Below are 17142 nucleotides of genomic sequence, written 5' to 3' on the forward strand. Positions count from 1 at the left end.
ATGATCGACTGAAGTGTTACCTGAAACTTTCTCGCTTTGAGTTCATAGGTCGTCGCGACAAATTTCAAGATCAGAGCTCATTATTTTGTGTGAGAAAATGTGAAAAAAAAAAAAAAAAAATAAAGGAAGGACGGACTAAAAAGTAGATCTTTTTGCGCTCTTTCCAACGATATACATAGATAGGTAACTCAGAAAGTCGATTTTTGGACTTGGTCCGCTCTGCCTTTTACCAATTCAATTATTTTTCCAATTCAATTATTCTTCCAATTCAATTATTTTTAAACAGAAAAAAAACCTGAAAACACAAAGAAAAAAAAGTCACATAAAAGACAGAAATGTCAGATTTAGGGAAATTATGTACGTATATCACTCTGGCTGTATGGTCGAGGCTTAGTGCCAAACCAATGCAAAAAAAAAAAAAAAAATGTACGTATATGTTAAAGTAAGTATGTTATATAAAAATATTTAGAACGGTAAAATAATAATAAAAATGACAGGACAGAATATGTTAAGAGTACCTACATATTTTATGGGAGTATAACAAAGAATATCTGGTTATACGAGTAGGTATAATACATTAGAGAAGTCCAAAAATGAGATGGAGAGATAAAGCAAAAGAGGATGTTAGAGGAAAAGGATAGAGAAAAGGGGAAGCATTGGATAGACGAAAAGGGAGAGGTTAAATATAAAGATTAAAGATGGAAACGCTGACCCCAAATAGAATTTGGAAAAGGTAGACTTAAAAGACAAAGAAAACATAAGCCCAAGGTTAGTAAGTATAAAAATCATGCAAGTTAAAAGAAACACACAACTAATAAACTTTTAATGTAAATTGAAAGCTTCTTTTTAAAAGAAAAAAAAATCTCACCCGAAACCGATGATGAAAAAGTTATTGCAACAGATGTTGAGGAGTTCCGAGCTGTAATAGTAATAATAATAAATGTAACCAATGAAATAGATAGGGATTATGTAGGTACGTTAGGTATGAGTTAGTTCGATAGAGCAAGATATTTAGATTTAATAACAATAATAATAATAATAATAATAAAGGGATAATAATAATGATAATGTAGGGGAAATGGAGGAGGGAGAGAGAGAGAGGGAGAGAGAGAGAGAGAGAGAGAGTAGTAGTAAAAGCAAATAAATAGATTGAATAACGGGTGAAATTACCTCAAATAATTCTCAATAGTACTCGTCTGGCTAGGGGATGTTAAACAGGGAGTAGACCAGCTTAGTCTCGCTGGGGGATTATAAACAGGGAGTATACCAGTCTGAATTTCCCTTGCTAAAGAAATAGCAAAGGTTGAGAGGAAAGGGCATCCACTCGTAAAATTTGTAGCCAAAACCAAATGTCAGCCCAAAGTGATCACCCTAGTTAGGGCTGATTGAGAGGCTGACGAAAAACGCCGACCCCGTCTGTACACGGGAAAAGGTGAAGAAAAAGAAGAAGAATTCTCAATAGTACTAGTTGTCATTTTACAAGAAGAAACCCAACACCATACCTAAGAAATATACAAGAAGAAACCCAACACCATACCAAGGCCCGGTACATCCGTTACGGCCTGAACTGTACTATCCCATGGCCTGAACTGCACTATCCAGTAGCCTGAACTGTACTATTCAGTAGCCTGAACTGCACTAGCCAATGGTCTGAACTGCACTATCCAGTAGCCTGAACTGCACTATCCAGTAGCCTGAACTGCACTAGCCAATGGTCTGAACTGCACTATCCAGTAGCCTGAACTGCATTAGCCAATGGTCTGAACTGCACTAGCCAATGGTCTGAACTGCACTAGCCAATGGTCTGAACTACACTATCAAATAGCCTGAACTACACTATCCTCCAGTAGCCTGAACTGCACTAGCCAATGGTCTGAACTGCACTATCAAGTAGCCTGAACTACACTATCCAGTAGCCTGAACTGCACTATCCAGTAGCCTGAACTGCACTATCCAGTAGCCTGAACTGTACTATCCACTAGCCTGAACTGCACTACCCAGTAGCCTGAACTGCACTAGCCAATGGCCTGAACTGCATAGGCTGTGACAGGCCTAAAAGAGTAAAGATTCTAAATTTTACAGGACAATTTTTTTACCTTCATATCCTTGGTTGTGATGTATTTCACGGAGTGGTAACTGATTTTCATTTCCCTCCAATACAGCCAGGAGACATTGATGAATACAAATATATTGCTGCTCAGTTTGCACCATCCAGACACGTTCTTTCCTCATGTGATAGACAATGCCGAATATATCCACCACATCACTGTGGTTGATACTCTGCAGGATTCTATCCAGAGCTATCAGTGTGCCAGACCGGCCTACACCCGCACTGTGGATAACACATTATAACAATGGTGCTTATTTATAATGCTTTATGTAAAAAAAAAAAAAAAAAAAAAAAAAAAAAAAAGATAGATAAATGAAGCCGATTTACCTGCGTGACAATAAACTCACGAGGTGAGTTATGTCCAGGTACATAGTTAGCATTGATATAATCTGAACCCTCTTCATCATCCACAGGCTGTAGTTTGAACCTCGAATGATCATAGGGTAGAATATTGGTGAATCGATTCTTCGGTCGATTGCAAGGCAGATCGGCAGCTGTACATGATTGTTCTCTGCCAACGTGTTTTAATTCTTCAAACTCCTCGGAAAATCGGAAGTCAGAATCAGCAGACATGATTCTATAATGTTCAGCGAAATTCTCTAGTCTGATTGGTCGACTGGAAATGAAATATGTATTTATTGAATTAATTTGAATGGAAAATCATTTTCAACTTTTTACTTTGATGATTAAATTTACGTTTTAATTAGGAACATTAAAAATCGTATAAACAGTACATTCATAAAGTTCCCCCCCCCCGCCTTAATTTTTGAACTGATGAATTTAGAAACCTGAAATTTTGTATACAAGCCTATATTTACCTCTAGTTTCTTATAGGCTATGTAAAAATTCAGGGACTTTTTCAGGGTCGGCCCCAGGGGGCACACTTTAAAATCTTAAATCAGAACCTTTTGTTTGTGATACATCAAATCAAAGGTCTTAAAGAACGTAGTACTTTGGTACAAATTTGATCTCGATCCAACAACCAGGGCCGGAGCTATGTCCTATTAATATTTTCATTTTTTCCATGTTCTCGCTCCAATAGGGGAAGCACCAAAAATGAGAAATTTATATCGACTGGTGATTTGTGCTTCAAATAGGTCCCACTAAAGATTCACATTGAAATTCAGTCCCAAAAATTAAATTTCGAAACATCCATTTTTACCCCCGGGGGCCATCAGGGCCGGAAGTCTAAATTTCATTTTTGGGTCTGAATTTCAATATGAACCATTAGTGGGACCTATTTGAAGCATAAATCACCAAGCGATATGAATTTCCCATTTTTGGAGCTTCCCCTGTTGGCGCGAGAACATGGTGGAAAAAAATGAAAATTTTTATAGGCCATAACTCCGGCCCTGGTTGTCGAATCGAGCTCAAATTTGTACCAAAGTAAGCCCACGCATTATTGCGTCACATCAGATCAATCTGTTCGTGTTCGTCAGAATACATTGTTTAGATTTTTTTTTTTTTCATACGTGGTCCCACGTCACGTCAGTGTAGTCTGTTTTCAGCTTTACCTTGTTTCAACAATACTATCTTGCAGAGACATATTGTCAGCGTTTCTACTCTCTGTAGTCTTCCTCACGTTCTTGCGTCGACTTCGTAAAATGAAAACTGTCATACACAGAATGAGAACAAGGATGAACGGAATTGTAATTCCCACAACTAGTGGAGTGTTGTCTTGATCTAAAATGAAACACAGGTTAACATCAATAAGCATAAGTATTTCACTATACAAATAAAATGGAGTTCAGTGAGCTGTAGGACTCAGTCAGGAAAAGAAGGCCCATAAGTGATAAAATCATACAAAAAATTGCACAAAGAATGACTTGATTAAATATTAAAAGATTTTATCTGACCTTGTCCTCTATATAAAAACTCAGTCAATTGGTGGAGGTGAATTAAAAAATAAACCTTGTCCGAGTAAAGCGAAATTGTACCAACCTGTGCTTATTGGGAAGGAATAAGCGGTGTCTGTAAATTTGTCAGGTGTAGTGAAAGCTCTGATTTTCACTTTGTACGTCGAGCCACTTTTGAGTGGACCATTGCAGTAGCCTGTCTTCCCTTCACAGGACTCTTCTCCTATTGTAAAGTCCTCTACAGACATGTTCTTGAAGAATTGGAATGGTTCTAAAACCTAGAACGGTTAGAACATGGACGTAAGACAATTGGAAGATTTGTTTCGAAAATCAGAAGAAAACACAACTTGCATAACATTAAAAATGGGCTGTATGCAAAAAACGATTTGGTATTATGTAGTTTGAATAATTCCAATCTATTTGCAATAACATTATTTAAGTTACAAGAAATAAACCATTATTCTTATTATGCAAACTTTTACAAATGTTCACGTCGAAATCAAGCTATTTAATTCTCATGTTGCTACTCTGGACTCAAAATGCAGATCTCAGGATTACGAGTCATCATTCTACCTCTATGCTATTGGGGCTTATTATTTTCACTTTTTAAATTCTAACTTACTTGATACGGAGGCCAGACGGAATAAGCTTGCACATCTCTCCAGCTAGGCATTTCAAGCCCAGATGAATTCTTGCTATCATCCTCAGCTACAATGACCGTATAGTAAATAATAGCGCCATTCTTCTCCGAGAAATAGTTCTTACGGAATCGGATCTGTATTGTAGTGGAAGTACGACACACCTCTGTGGGGACTACTTGACTGCTAGGTCGTGGAGGTGCTAGGAAATAAATATTAAAGGAATTGATCCTTTTAATGTTATTCTCATTGACTTTTATTATGTCGCTGTTGGGATTCAAACCACATCTCCTCCGTCAAATGCCTCAGCAACTGCACAACAAATGCCTTTGCAAATGCCTCTAAAAAAAATCCAAATTTCTTTCGTAGGGATGACACGTCCACTCTCTTCTGAGGCTGAAGAGAGAATTCTTAACCTAACCTATATTATTTATATTTATTATTATTATTATATTATTATTATATTATTATTATTATTATATTATTTATTATTATTTATATTATTATTTATTATATTATTATTATTATTATTATTATTATTATTATTATATTATTATTATATATTATTATTATTATTATTATTATTCTTTATTTAAACTTATAGTTTATAGTAGTCTCACCTAGGAATTGGCATTTTCTGTTTCCAAATAGTTTCAGGTTCCATATGCAATCCTAGTTCTGCCTGCAGCTTGTAGATATATGATCGCCCTGGAGTAAAGACCTTTGGATCACTCCATGAAATCCCAAGGTTTGAAATCTTGAGTTAGCCAAAGAGAGGAACCCTGTGAAAAAAAAAAAAAAAAAAAAAATAGGAAATAGACTAAGGCGTCACACTTTGGAAGTTATTCAAAATCGTGTAGAACCAGGGCCGTATAATAATACGTACAATCTGTTCGTAAAGTTCCAGGCCACCCTTTTAATTTTTTACTGTTCACCCTGGGAAGCTGGAATTTTGCATGCAGCCTTTGATTATGATTGCATGCAGCCTATGATAAAGAATTTCTTGAGGTACTCAAGATTTTGGAGGGCCCCTCAGGGGCGGCCCCAGAGGGACCAACTTTAAAATCTTAAATGAGAACCTCCTACTAGTGATATATCATATCATAGGTCTTAAAAAACGTAGTACTTTGGTACAAGATTGAGCTCGATCCGACAACCAGGGACGGAGTTATGGCCTATTCAAATTTTCATTTTTCTATGTTCTCCCGCCAATAGGGGAAGCACCAATGGGAAATTCATATCGATTGGTGATTTGTGCTTCAAACATGTCCCACTAATGGTTCATATTAAAATTCAGACCCAAAAATTTATTTTAAATTTCGGCCCTGATGGCCTCCGGGGTTGAAAATGGATGTTTCGAAATTTTATTCTTGGGCCTGAGTATGGAATACTGCTATGGGGTTACTCGTCCAATGCCGCCCAACTGTTTATCCTACAAAAGAAGGCTATACGGATTTCTATCTTAAAATACTCCCCGTGTAATAAGAAATCATATAAAGTATGAAAAAAATTGAATTTTTTTTCGAAGTTCGAAGCAACATTGACTTTGGTTGATATCTGGATGGGTGACTATCCGATTTTTACCAAATTACTACAGTCGCGTCCTTGGAACATATCGGTATATCATACCAAATTTCATCGCTTTCGACAAACCGTTCTTGAGATATTTTGTTCACAACCTTTTCAACATTTTCCACGAAATGAGGGTTAAGTAACAATTACTTTGGTTAATATCTGGATGGGTGATTATCCGATTTTTACCAAATTGTTACAGTCGCGTACTTGGACCATACCGGGATAGCATACCAAATTTAATCGCTTTACGACAAACGGTTCTTGAGATATTTTGTTCACAACCTTTTCAACATTGTCCACGAAATGAGGGTTAAGCAACTCATTCTTGAGATATTTTGTTCACAACTTTCTTTTTCCCATTTAAACCTGTAGTACGTACGTACGTAACGTACAGACCTTGGGCTAAAAATCACTTTTTTGACATCAGGGGATCCCAAAACGAATATTTCCAACCATTTCCCGATTTTGAAAATTTGGACCGATTGCAATTACTAGTATAGCTCGCTATACTGTAGTGATAGAAAGTAAAAATCGTTTACCCTAATTATTGCAAGGTGGACCTCTCTATCTATTATACTAGTATTCTGCAAATGTAATAGAAAGTCGTGTGATGTTCACAAGAGATCATTTTTTTTTGTGTGAAATCTTCTGACTTTTCCCGGTTTTCCAGTGTGACCATGAACCCTGGAAGCATTGAAATAGGATTCGACGAGAAATAGCAGTCATTTAGCCTAAAATGGTGAGTAAAGTTATGGAAAATGTGAAAAAACGAGCATTGCGCCATCCACTATTGTGGAGGCCCCCTAGGCATCATCATCATCTTTCAATACTGATAAAACAAATTTGCAAGTCTAGGCCTCACAAAAATGTAATCCAATGTAAAAAAAAAAAAAAAAAAAATGATTAGTTCAAATTTTATAAAAAAAACGAATACGATAAATATAAATAAGCCACCCTGTATGATAGGTAATACAATAAATGACAGGATCTCTGTAACATGCGTACATGAACATGATTAATCGTAATGATGCTAATGATACAAAGGACATTTCATACATATCGTCGGCCCGAATACGAAGAGGCGTCAGTGTAAAAATCCCAATTTTGAGTTATCATGTGTATCGGATGTAAAAAAACGTCCTCTATCACAAACACGAAGAGGTGTAAGTGTATCTTCTTAAACCGTTGAATATTTATTTACATTGATTTTTTATTCCGGCATATTTTCTACAAAAATCCCAATTATCAATACTTGCCAAAAATCTGCTGGAAAAACATACATAGGTAGCATGCTTTAAAAATGTTTTAACGAATAGGTAAACATGGACTTTGTGAAGATTGTGCAGTAGAAAGGGCTCAAAAAATAAATTTAAAAAACTTCTTTCAGCCCTCCTGAAAAATGTGATTTTCGCACTTACGCCTCTTCGTGTTTGGGACGACGATATGATGGGGAATTACTAGTGAGTTATAAGAGTTATACGGAATACGAGTTATAAGAGTATACAAGAACCAAAGAAAAGCAACAGAGGTGGGTAAGTTTAGCAAGCGATGGAAAAAAAATAACCATAAACAAATAGACACACAAAGAATTCAAACGAACAAAAAATACATATACCTAACCTACATTTGAACGAAAGAAAGTAAAAATATTACTTGCAAAAATAATATGTTATACGGAATACGAGTTATAAGAGTATACAAGAACCAAAGAAAAGCAACAGAGGTGGGTAAGTTTAGCAAGCAATGAAAAAAAAAAAAAATAACCATAAACAAATAGACACAAAGAATTCAAACGAACAAAAAATACATATACCTAACCTACATTTGAACGAAAGAAAGTAAAAATATTACTTGCAAAAATAATAATCTCCTGAAATATCTATCTAATACCAGATTTTCACAAAATATCCTACAAATTTAGTTTCGAGCCGGAAAAAAACAAGCCCGGAAATATAATAAATAGAACTGAACGGGACTGAAAATTCTTTTAAACAAATTACAACAGAAATATTTCAACTTATAGAAACCATTCAAAATATATTATATCAAAGATATTCTAACATAACAGAAACTAATTAAAATAAACCATGTCGGAGATATCCTCACATAACAGAAACTTATCTAAGTGAACAATACAAAAACAAAAGAATAATAAAATTGATGCATAAATGAAAAACTACAAATGATGGAATGCAAGATCCAATGTTCTACTTGATGACTTACCACTTAAACTATTTCTAACGAAATATACATAACACCTGGAATGAGAATATTAGGTATATAGGTAATTGGATAGTTCTACGGAATAAAGGTTTTTATTTATAAATTGGATTATGAACTGACTGAGCTGTGTACAAGGAATCAAAGTGCGAATGCTTTTACATATGTATACAGTGTGTTCATAATGTCGTCGTACCCTCCTCTTAAGTATACATGGGTTATTGGATGATTCTACGGAATAAAGGTTGGCTTTAATTCTCAATTGAACTGGGTATTAAGTATAACTCAATCCTGGATTGAGCTCAAATAACAATCGGTCCCTTCCATTTTTTATTAGGTACCTAATTTAATTCTTTTTTTTTTTCATCGGCGCATTTTTTTTTTTTTTTTTTTTTTACTTTTTTAAGGTCTAGTTTTTACTTATCCAAACCTGGTCGACCTAGAAATCAAATTAAAGATCTTTTTACCAGGAACACGAAAGCGGTGGTGCAAATTTTGTCCAGAAAACCAAAAAGCAAAAAAAAAAAAAAAAAAATGGTTTTCGAGACTCGTACATACTGCCTTTTAACTAAGGAGGACAGAATAGGGGAAGCACCAAAAATGGGAAAATCATTTTGATCCATGATTTGTGCTTCAAAGAGGTCTCAATGATGATTCATATTCAAATTTAACCCCAAAAATGAAATTCAGAACGGCTTTCATGGCCTTTGGGGGTGAAAATGGATGTTTCGAAATCTATTTTTTGGGTCTGAATTTCAATATGAATCATGAGTGGGACGTATTTGAAGCAAAATTCAAGGTCTTCATTTCTTCTTGATTGATGTCTCAGTAACTTTGTGAAGGTCCATGTTGATTAGTTTTATATTATGAATACAATTTTTACAATCTTCCTTTCTTTTTTTTGTGTCAGTTATCACTGATGATGACCTCAAGGGCGAAACATGTCTGATGAAAAAATAAAGTAAAAATTAAACCATACCTGTCAAGTGTAAAAGTTATTTTCCTCTCTCTAACTAAACAATTCAAGGATCAAAATTAATTCCCCATTTCGGTGCTTTCCCTATTGGTAGAAGAACATGGAATTGGAAATGACTCGGGCCCTGGTTGTCGGACCAACCTCAAACCTGTCAGTGGGTTTCCATTAAGATTTTGAAGTTGGGGTCTTTCTGGGGTCGACCCTGGCTCCGTCCAAAACTTGGCGACTACTTAAAAAAGGGGAAATTGCAAAAGATAAAACACTACCCCAAATTTCAGCTTTTCATCTTTAGCCTTTGAAAAAATATTCAGGGGGTCCAGGACTTTTCGAACACTCTGTATACAGAAGAAAAATCGAGCATGGCTATCCCACAACTTATAATTTATAATGTTCTTTACAAGTATTAGTTAATTTCAACACCTGGGACAAACACAAGTGTTTCCACTGCGGTGTTGGGTAATGTTAGTAATACGGAATTTATTAGTTGAATGGTTAGTAAGTTGAAAACTACTACACAGTAAAAAGAAAAGTAGTGACGAAGTAAATACATATCAACAAGTGTATGAACACTTTTCTTGTGTGAAGATGTTTGGGTTTAGATGCAAATACAAGAGGGGGGAGAGATAAAACAAATATACATTTTGTAGATTTGAATCTACATTTTTATATGTAGAAATAGACCTCAAGGGAGATTGTTTTAAAACGAACTTAATCTTAAGTCGCTCGATACCAGCCAGACTCTATCACCTTATGTAAAATAATAACGTACAACATCGTGACTCCCTGTTAGTAGGTTTAAAACTACAAACACAAAAGGAAAAATAAATTAACACATCTGTGAGCTTACCTCTTGTGCATATGATATGGTAAACTTCCTAATAACCCCATTCTGCTCACTTCCCGGCAAAGACCATTCAAATGTAATATCCCCTGGCTGAACATCAATGGGATGGAATTTTTCTGCCTGGAAAAAACGAACAAAATGCCAAGTATCAACTATTGTTCTATCCATCTATATACAATAACAATAAAGAAGTCACTTTGGTTGATTTAAACCTTGATTCACACGGAGAAAGATTGCATTGCAATTTGTAATTTGTTTATTTGCATCAAGTATACATAGGGTGACCATACGTCCCGCTTTGGAGCCTCTGGTCCCCCCGCTGTCCCGAGCAATTGCTTAATAAAAGGTATTCACATTGTGCAAGAAGATTCTAGTTTCAGATCAACTGATTGCTCTCCTAAGTTATAACCCATTAGAGCCTAGCGTTGCCATATGGCAACATTCGTACTTGCCTCGGTTTTTAGCCCGTCCTTCCTTTATTATTACGATAGTAATAACAAAAGGTATAGTGGACAGGCTATTGTATTCGCTTCAGTGTCTGTCTGTCTGACCCCATAGAAGGACTTATCCAAACCTGGTCGACCTATATATCAAATTAAAGGTCTTTTTACCAGGAACACGAACATGGGTAACTAGCTGGCATGCAACTTGCACATGGAAGTGCATGGGTAACTAGCTGGCATGCAACTTGCACATGGAAGTGCATGGGTAACTAGCTGGCATGCAACTTGCACATGAAAGTGCATGGGTAACTAGCTGGCATGCAACTTGCACATGGAAGTTACTTTGCCCACGTGAACGAGGCTTTGGAAATGTTTCCTGCAGGGATTTAACTTCAGTCCCTTCTTGTGAAACTTACCTTGCCAGGAAGAGACTCGTGGGTTTGAAATATAGCCGACACAGGCAGGGATCTTCTCAATACTGAAGACTCAGTCCCTGACCTCACTATCACGGTGAACGTATAATTTCTATGCGGCTTCAGATCCCCGATAACAATGGACGTATGCAGTGTAAGGTTCTGAATGAGGAAGCCCTCAGTGTTGAGATATTGAACTTCGAATGCGTTGTATTCACCTCGTGGTGAGTCCCATGTTAGACTCACTGATGTGTCTGTTATTTCCGTAGCGTTGATACGAGTAATCGGCTCAGGGTCTAACAAATGATAGCATATTAAAATAATAACCTCAAATCCTAGATTATCATCTGTGGCAGAGCCAAGAAGTCTTTCCAAAAAAGTTGTGGGTATTACAGCATTACAGAAAACATTCAGAGGTAGAGTGGAACAAACAACATGTAAAAGTCAAATCATGAATTATTTGTGGTAAAGCTGAGAGGTTTTTCACAACTTTTGTAGTACCAGACCATTACTAAGTTCCTCTTTTACTATTAATTCTCATTCATCATCGATCTTTTTACACTGATAATGCCGCCACTGGTCGCTCCTCGATTAAAGTAGTTACTCCATTGTCCTCACGAGGCTGAGTGCAACCCGAAATCCAAGCACAGAGCCGGAAAAAATTCGACCCCGCCTGGAATCGAACCCGAAACCTTCGGCGTACAAGCCCACTGTGATACCCACTCAACCACGGAGGTTGCTAACAAACGATATGTATCTATCACATCATTAGAAACTCTCAAGCTAAATAAATACTGCTATTGAATATGACTTGAGGACTGTAACGAGTGACAGTACACAACCATTAGATCAGGCTTTACTTTTCCCACTTCTTCACCCACCACACACCACAGACCCAACACACACACACCACACCCATCCCACACACACACCCATCCATCCCACACGCACCCATCATACATACACACACACAAATTTCATTAACATCTGTCAAGCCGTTTTCTCGTGAAAAGAGGACAAAAACAGGTCTACCGGAGTAATACGCCATTTCAGACTTGTTTTCAATGTGCCGCCATTTTGAAGTGTTATCTAAAACTTTCTCGCTTTGACTTCATAGGTCGTCGCGACAAATTTCAAGATCTGAGGTCATTTATGTCAAAAAACGTGAATTTTTTCGAAAGAATTTGCCGTTTACCCACCGTGCTCGGAGTAGCTTAACAAAAACGAACCGGAAAATAGCCTATAACCTTCACGGGAGTGCAAGCAATAAGTTGACAAAGTTTCATAGCCCACTTCTTCATTTGATGTCAGATTCTTTGCTACTTATGGTATATTTGCTAGACAATCTTCAACATCAGTTCTTGTTTTTGTTTATTGTTTTGTTTGTTTGTTGTTGTTTAATTGTTTGTTTTTTGTTTAGTAATAATTGTTTAGTATTTTTACTATAGTTTTTTTTTTTTTTTTTTTTTTTTTGTTTATTGTTTTGTTTGTTTGTTGTTGTTTAATTGTTTGTTTTTTGTTTAGTAATAATTGTTTATTTTTTTTTTTTTTTTTACTATAGTTATACTATTTTTTACTTTAGTTATACTATAAAAAGACTTTAGTAATAATAATAATAGTAATATTGTTTAATAATAAAATCCAGAATGTGTGTTGAAAACAAAATTTATACTCACATAATCGATCATGTCGTTGTATAGGAGTACTGAGCACTCCATCAGCCACAGTCCAAACAGTAAAGTTGTACAGCTTGCCCGGAGTTAGATTATTGAACGTAACTTTCCTATCCGTATCATTAGCAGCCTTCTCAATAACAGGAATATCAGGCTCGGACAATGTGAAGCGATAGAAATCAAAGTGGTTGGAATTCTGAGGCGTGTAGCGAAGAGTGACGGAATCAGTGGATTGTTGATTGTTCACCACTAGCACTTCGGATTCAATCAGTGGCACTGCGAAGAGATATAACACGTACGAGTATACAATTGCAAATCAGGGATCAACAGGAACAATGCTTTTTTTCTTACTTTCACTTTTTTACTTCCACGTTTTTTTCACAATGTTTACGTAGGAATCGACATTTCATTCTACATTTTTCCTCTATTAGAAATTAGAAATAACACGTACAATTACAGTTCAGGTGGAGTGGATAGGAACAGATCACTTGTTTTACCTTTAGACACACTATTTCTGCATTTGATTTGTAAAATAAAAAATCAAGTGTTATCAATCCATTTCATGAATACTTACTTGTTCTAGCAGACAGACTAGTTACTCCTGATTCCAAGTTGTACGACACCGTTCTGATAGTGAACTGGTACTTGACCCCGGGGGTTAGTTGATCTATGAGTATGTGAACATGCTTGTCTTTATCCTCAGGATCATTAGTTACATTCTTCGTGAACAATTCAGTGCTTGTTGCTTCTGGTCCAATACCTCTCCACGTGACGAGATAATATTCTATGCGACCCTCTGGACGAGGGAATTCCAACGTGACATTGCTAGCGTCTACCAGAGCTGCTACATAAGTAGCTGGGTTCGGAGCTGTAAAAATGAAGGCATTCCATTTTTTATAGCACTATAGATAGGAACTGATGATAAAAAAATGTACCTACTGAAACTATATGCAATCGTGAAAACCTGCCGTTTCATGACAAAGTTTCCTACTGTTTATTTATTTCATTTTGCTCTACACCCCGACAGAACATTTTCACTTTCTAAATTATCTGTAAATAACTAATTACACTTACAAACTAAACTAAATGGAAACCCACTTACAGTGCATTCATAAAGTCCCCCCCCACCTTATTTTTTGAACCGATGAATTTAGAATCCTGAAACTTTGTATACAAGCCTACAATTACCTCTAGTTTCTTATAGGCTATGTAAAAATTCAGGGACTTTTTCAGGGTGGGCCCCAGGGGGGCCAACTTTAAAATCTTAAATAAGAACCCCCTACTTTTGACACATCATATTGAAGGTCTTAAAGAACGTTGTACATTGGTAAAAGTTTGAGTTCGATCCGACAAACAGGGCCAGAGTTATGGCCTGTTGAAATTTTCATTTTTCCATGTTCTCCCGCCAATTGGGGAAGCACCAAAAATGGAAAATTCATATCGATTGGTGATTTGTGCTTCAAATAGGTTCCACTAATGGTTCATATTGAAATTCGGTCCCAAAAATTAAATTTCGAGACATCCATTTTCATCCCCGGAGGCCATCAGGGCCGGAAGTCTAAATCCGGAAGTACTACGTTCTTTAAGAGAAATTCATATCGATTGGTGATTTGTGCTTCAAATAGGTTCCACTAATGGTTCATATTGAAATTCGGTCTCAAAAATTAAATTTCGAGACATCCATTTTCATCCCCGGAGGCCATCAGGGCCGGAAGTCTAAATCCGGAAGTACTACGTTCTTTAAGACCTTCAATATGATGCATCAAAAGTAGGGGGTTCTTATTTAAGATTTTAAAGTTGGCCCCCCTGGGGCCCACCCTGAAAAAGTCCCTGAATTTTTACATAGCCTATAAGAAACTAGAGGTAAATATAGGCTTGTATACAAAATTTCAGGATTCTAAATTCATCGGTTCAAAAACACACCACATCAACCACCACACACACACCACACCCATAACACACACCACACACACACCCATCACACACACACAGACCCACACCCACCCACCCACACATCCACTACACACATACATACACACGGTCGCGCTATGCGCTCCCTGACATGTCCCACAGAGCAGCATAATAGGCATAACTTTGAAGCACCGCCATTTTGAATCAGGATGAAATTTGATAATTTTAAGTAGCTTATGTCACCCCGAGTACTTTTCTTAACAACCAAAAAAAAAAAAATTCATCAAAATCGGTCGAGCCGTTTTCTCGTGAAAAGAGGACAAAACGGGTCTGTCAACAAAATAGGCCATTTTCTTCACGTTTTTGAACCGCCGCCATTTTGAATCAGGATGAAATGTGACAATTTTAAGTAGCTTATGTCACCCCGAGTACTCTTCTTAACAACCAAAAAAAAAATTAATCATAATCGGTCGAGCCGTTTTCTCGTGAAAAGAGGACAAAAACGGGTCTATCAACAAAATAGGCCATTTTCTTCACGTTTTTGAACCGCCGCCATTTTGAATCAGGATGAAATGTGACAATTTTAAGTAGCCTATGCTACCCCGAGTACTCTTCTTAACAACCACAAAATTTTTTATCAAAATCGGTCGAGCTGTTTTTTCGTGAAAAGAGGACGAAAACGGGTCTATCAATCATTGATGGAAAAAGGGCGAAAGTCGACTTACGCCCTTTTTCCATCCAGCCCCTCAATTTATCACATTATGTTTGTACCTAATGTGTTGTGTTCTTGTTTATTGTACTTATTTAGAAAATAAATAAATGAGAGCACCTTTTGCTAATAATAATAATAAAGTAAGTATTCTGTTATTTTCATTATATTTTATACAGATTTGCTGGTCGTTAAGGTATTTTTTGAGTTGGAATTGTCACTATTCACCACTTGTTAGCAAATATCAGCTCACAATGACAATACTTACATATGGTATGGTTAATCTGTAGAGGATGTGCAGACTCTACAGAATACGACACTGAATTCACTTGAATCATACACTTCTCGCCTGGTACCATATCTGTCACCTCTGCTTCTAAACTTGTGCCCACGTTCGGGAGTCGAACCCACGTCTTGTCTTCTTCTGTACGATATCTGAAACCAGGTTCCAATATTAATTGAAAGAACAAAGTGAGTTTAAAATCCACGGTCAATTCCAGTTTCCAAGTTTAATATCCACGATTTTATTTGACTTTGTGTTCTACCCTATGTCTCTAAACGGCAATCATGAATAGGTTTCACTAGGGCGAACCCGTCGCGTTGCTTCCCCCCCCCCCCCCCCCCTCACGATCGAATAAACTACGGGCTAAAAAATTCCCGGAGGGACGGACCCAGCTTGTTAAGTCATAAATTTTTCATTCTAATCGATAAACTGTTTTTGTTAAAACCACGAGCCAGAGCACAAAATTTTGATCCGAGTAGACCTGATCTCCGATTTCCAAAGTTAAGGCTTGATGTGTTTTTTACTTTCCTTATCCTATAGGAAGGAAAGTGATGTAATCGGGTCAAAATTTTGATGGTCAGTTTTTAATGCTAAAACACGTTTTGAGGTTCCTAGAGCCTAAATCCAAAGTTTCAGCCATTGGTCCGTGTGTGTATCTGTGTGTCTGTCTGTAAACAAAATATCTCGAGAACGGTAAGAGCTAGCGACTTGAAATTTGGTATGTAGCTGTCAAATGTGACAAGGATGCGACACGAAGCTTTTGGTTAAGATCGGTGCATTGGTTGGCGGCATTTTACCGCTTTTTGGCGGTTTTCGGTCTAGTTTAACAATATCTCGGGAACGGTATGGCTAAGAGACTTGAAATTTGGTATGTAGTTCACAAATGTGACAAGGATGCAACAGAAAACGTTTAGTTGAGATAGGTGCTGCGGTTGGTGGCATTTTGACCCCTTTTGGACGGATTTCGACCGTTTTTTGGCAGTTTTCAGCTATACCGACTAAACAGTTAGAGATGTGGTAAAAGTTAGGGTAAAATAATACTCAAATAAGCATCATTCAATAGGATAAGGAAAGTCGTGTGATGTTCACACCAGATTTTTTACATAAAGCTAAATCAAAATTTTGAAGGTGTACCTTCAAAATCAAGCCCCCCCAAAAATTTAGGCAAGAACCGCCTATGGCTAAGAGACTTGAAATTTGGTATGTAGTTCACAAATGTGACAAGGATGCAACAGAAAACGTTTAGTTGAGATAGGTGCTGCGCTTGGTGGCATTTTGACCCCTTTTGGACGGATTTCGACCGTTTTTTGGCAGTTTTCAGCTATACCGACTAAACAGTTAGAGATGTGGTAAAAGTTAGGGTAAAATAATACTCAAATAAGCATCATTCAATAGGATAAGGAAAGTCGTGTGATGTTCACACCAGATTTTTTTCATAAAGCTAAATCAAAATTTTGAACATACCTTCAAAATCAAGCCCCCCCAAAAATT

At 36.8% G+C, this 17142-nt stretch overlaps 1 protein-coding gene across 1 annotated transcript in view; it reads right to left on the reverse strand.

Annotated features, from left to right (window-relative positions):
• LOC103507589 (tyrosine-protein phosphatase 10D) overlaps window positions 1-17142 on the reverse strand; it is a 48379-nt gene that overhangs the window by 2051 nt on the left and 29186 nt on the right. The window contains 13 exon segments of the mRNA XM_026822414.1: window positions 869-919; window positions 2097-2344; window positions 2430-2726; window positions 3625-3793; window positions 4052-4244; window positions 4589-4809; window positions 5229-5319; window positions 5321-5386; window positions 10223-10339; window positions 11079-11371; window positions 12752-13024; window positions 13323-13616; window positions 15637-15803. Of these exon segments, the coding sequence (XP_026678215.1) occupies window positions 869-919; window positions 2097-2344; window positions 2430-2726; window positions 3625-3793; window positions 4052-4244; window positions 4589-4809; window positions 5229-5319; window positions 5321-5386; window positions 10223-10339; window positions 11079-11371; window positions 12752-13024; window positions 13323-13616; window positions 15637-15803 (2480 nt within the window).

Source organism: Diaphorina citri, unplaced genomic scaffold, assembly GCF_000475195.1.
Source record: "Diaphorina citri unplaced genomic scaffold, Diaci psyllid genome assembly version 1.1 scaffold327, whole genome shotgun sequence".
NCBI lineage: Eukaryota > Metazoa > Arthropoda > Insecta > Hemiptera > Psyllidae > Diaphorina > Diaphorina citri.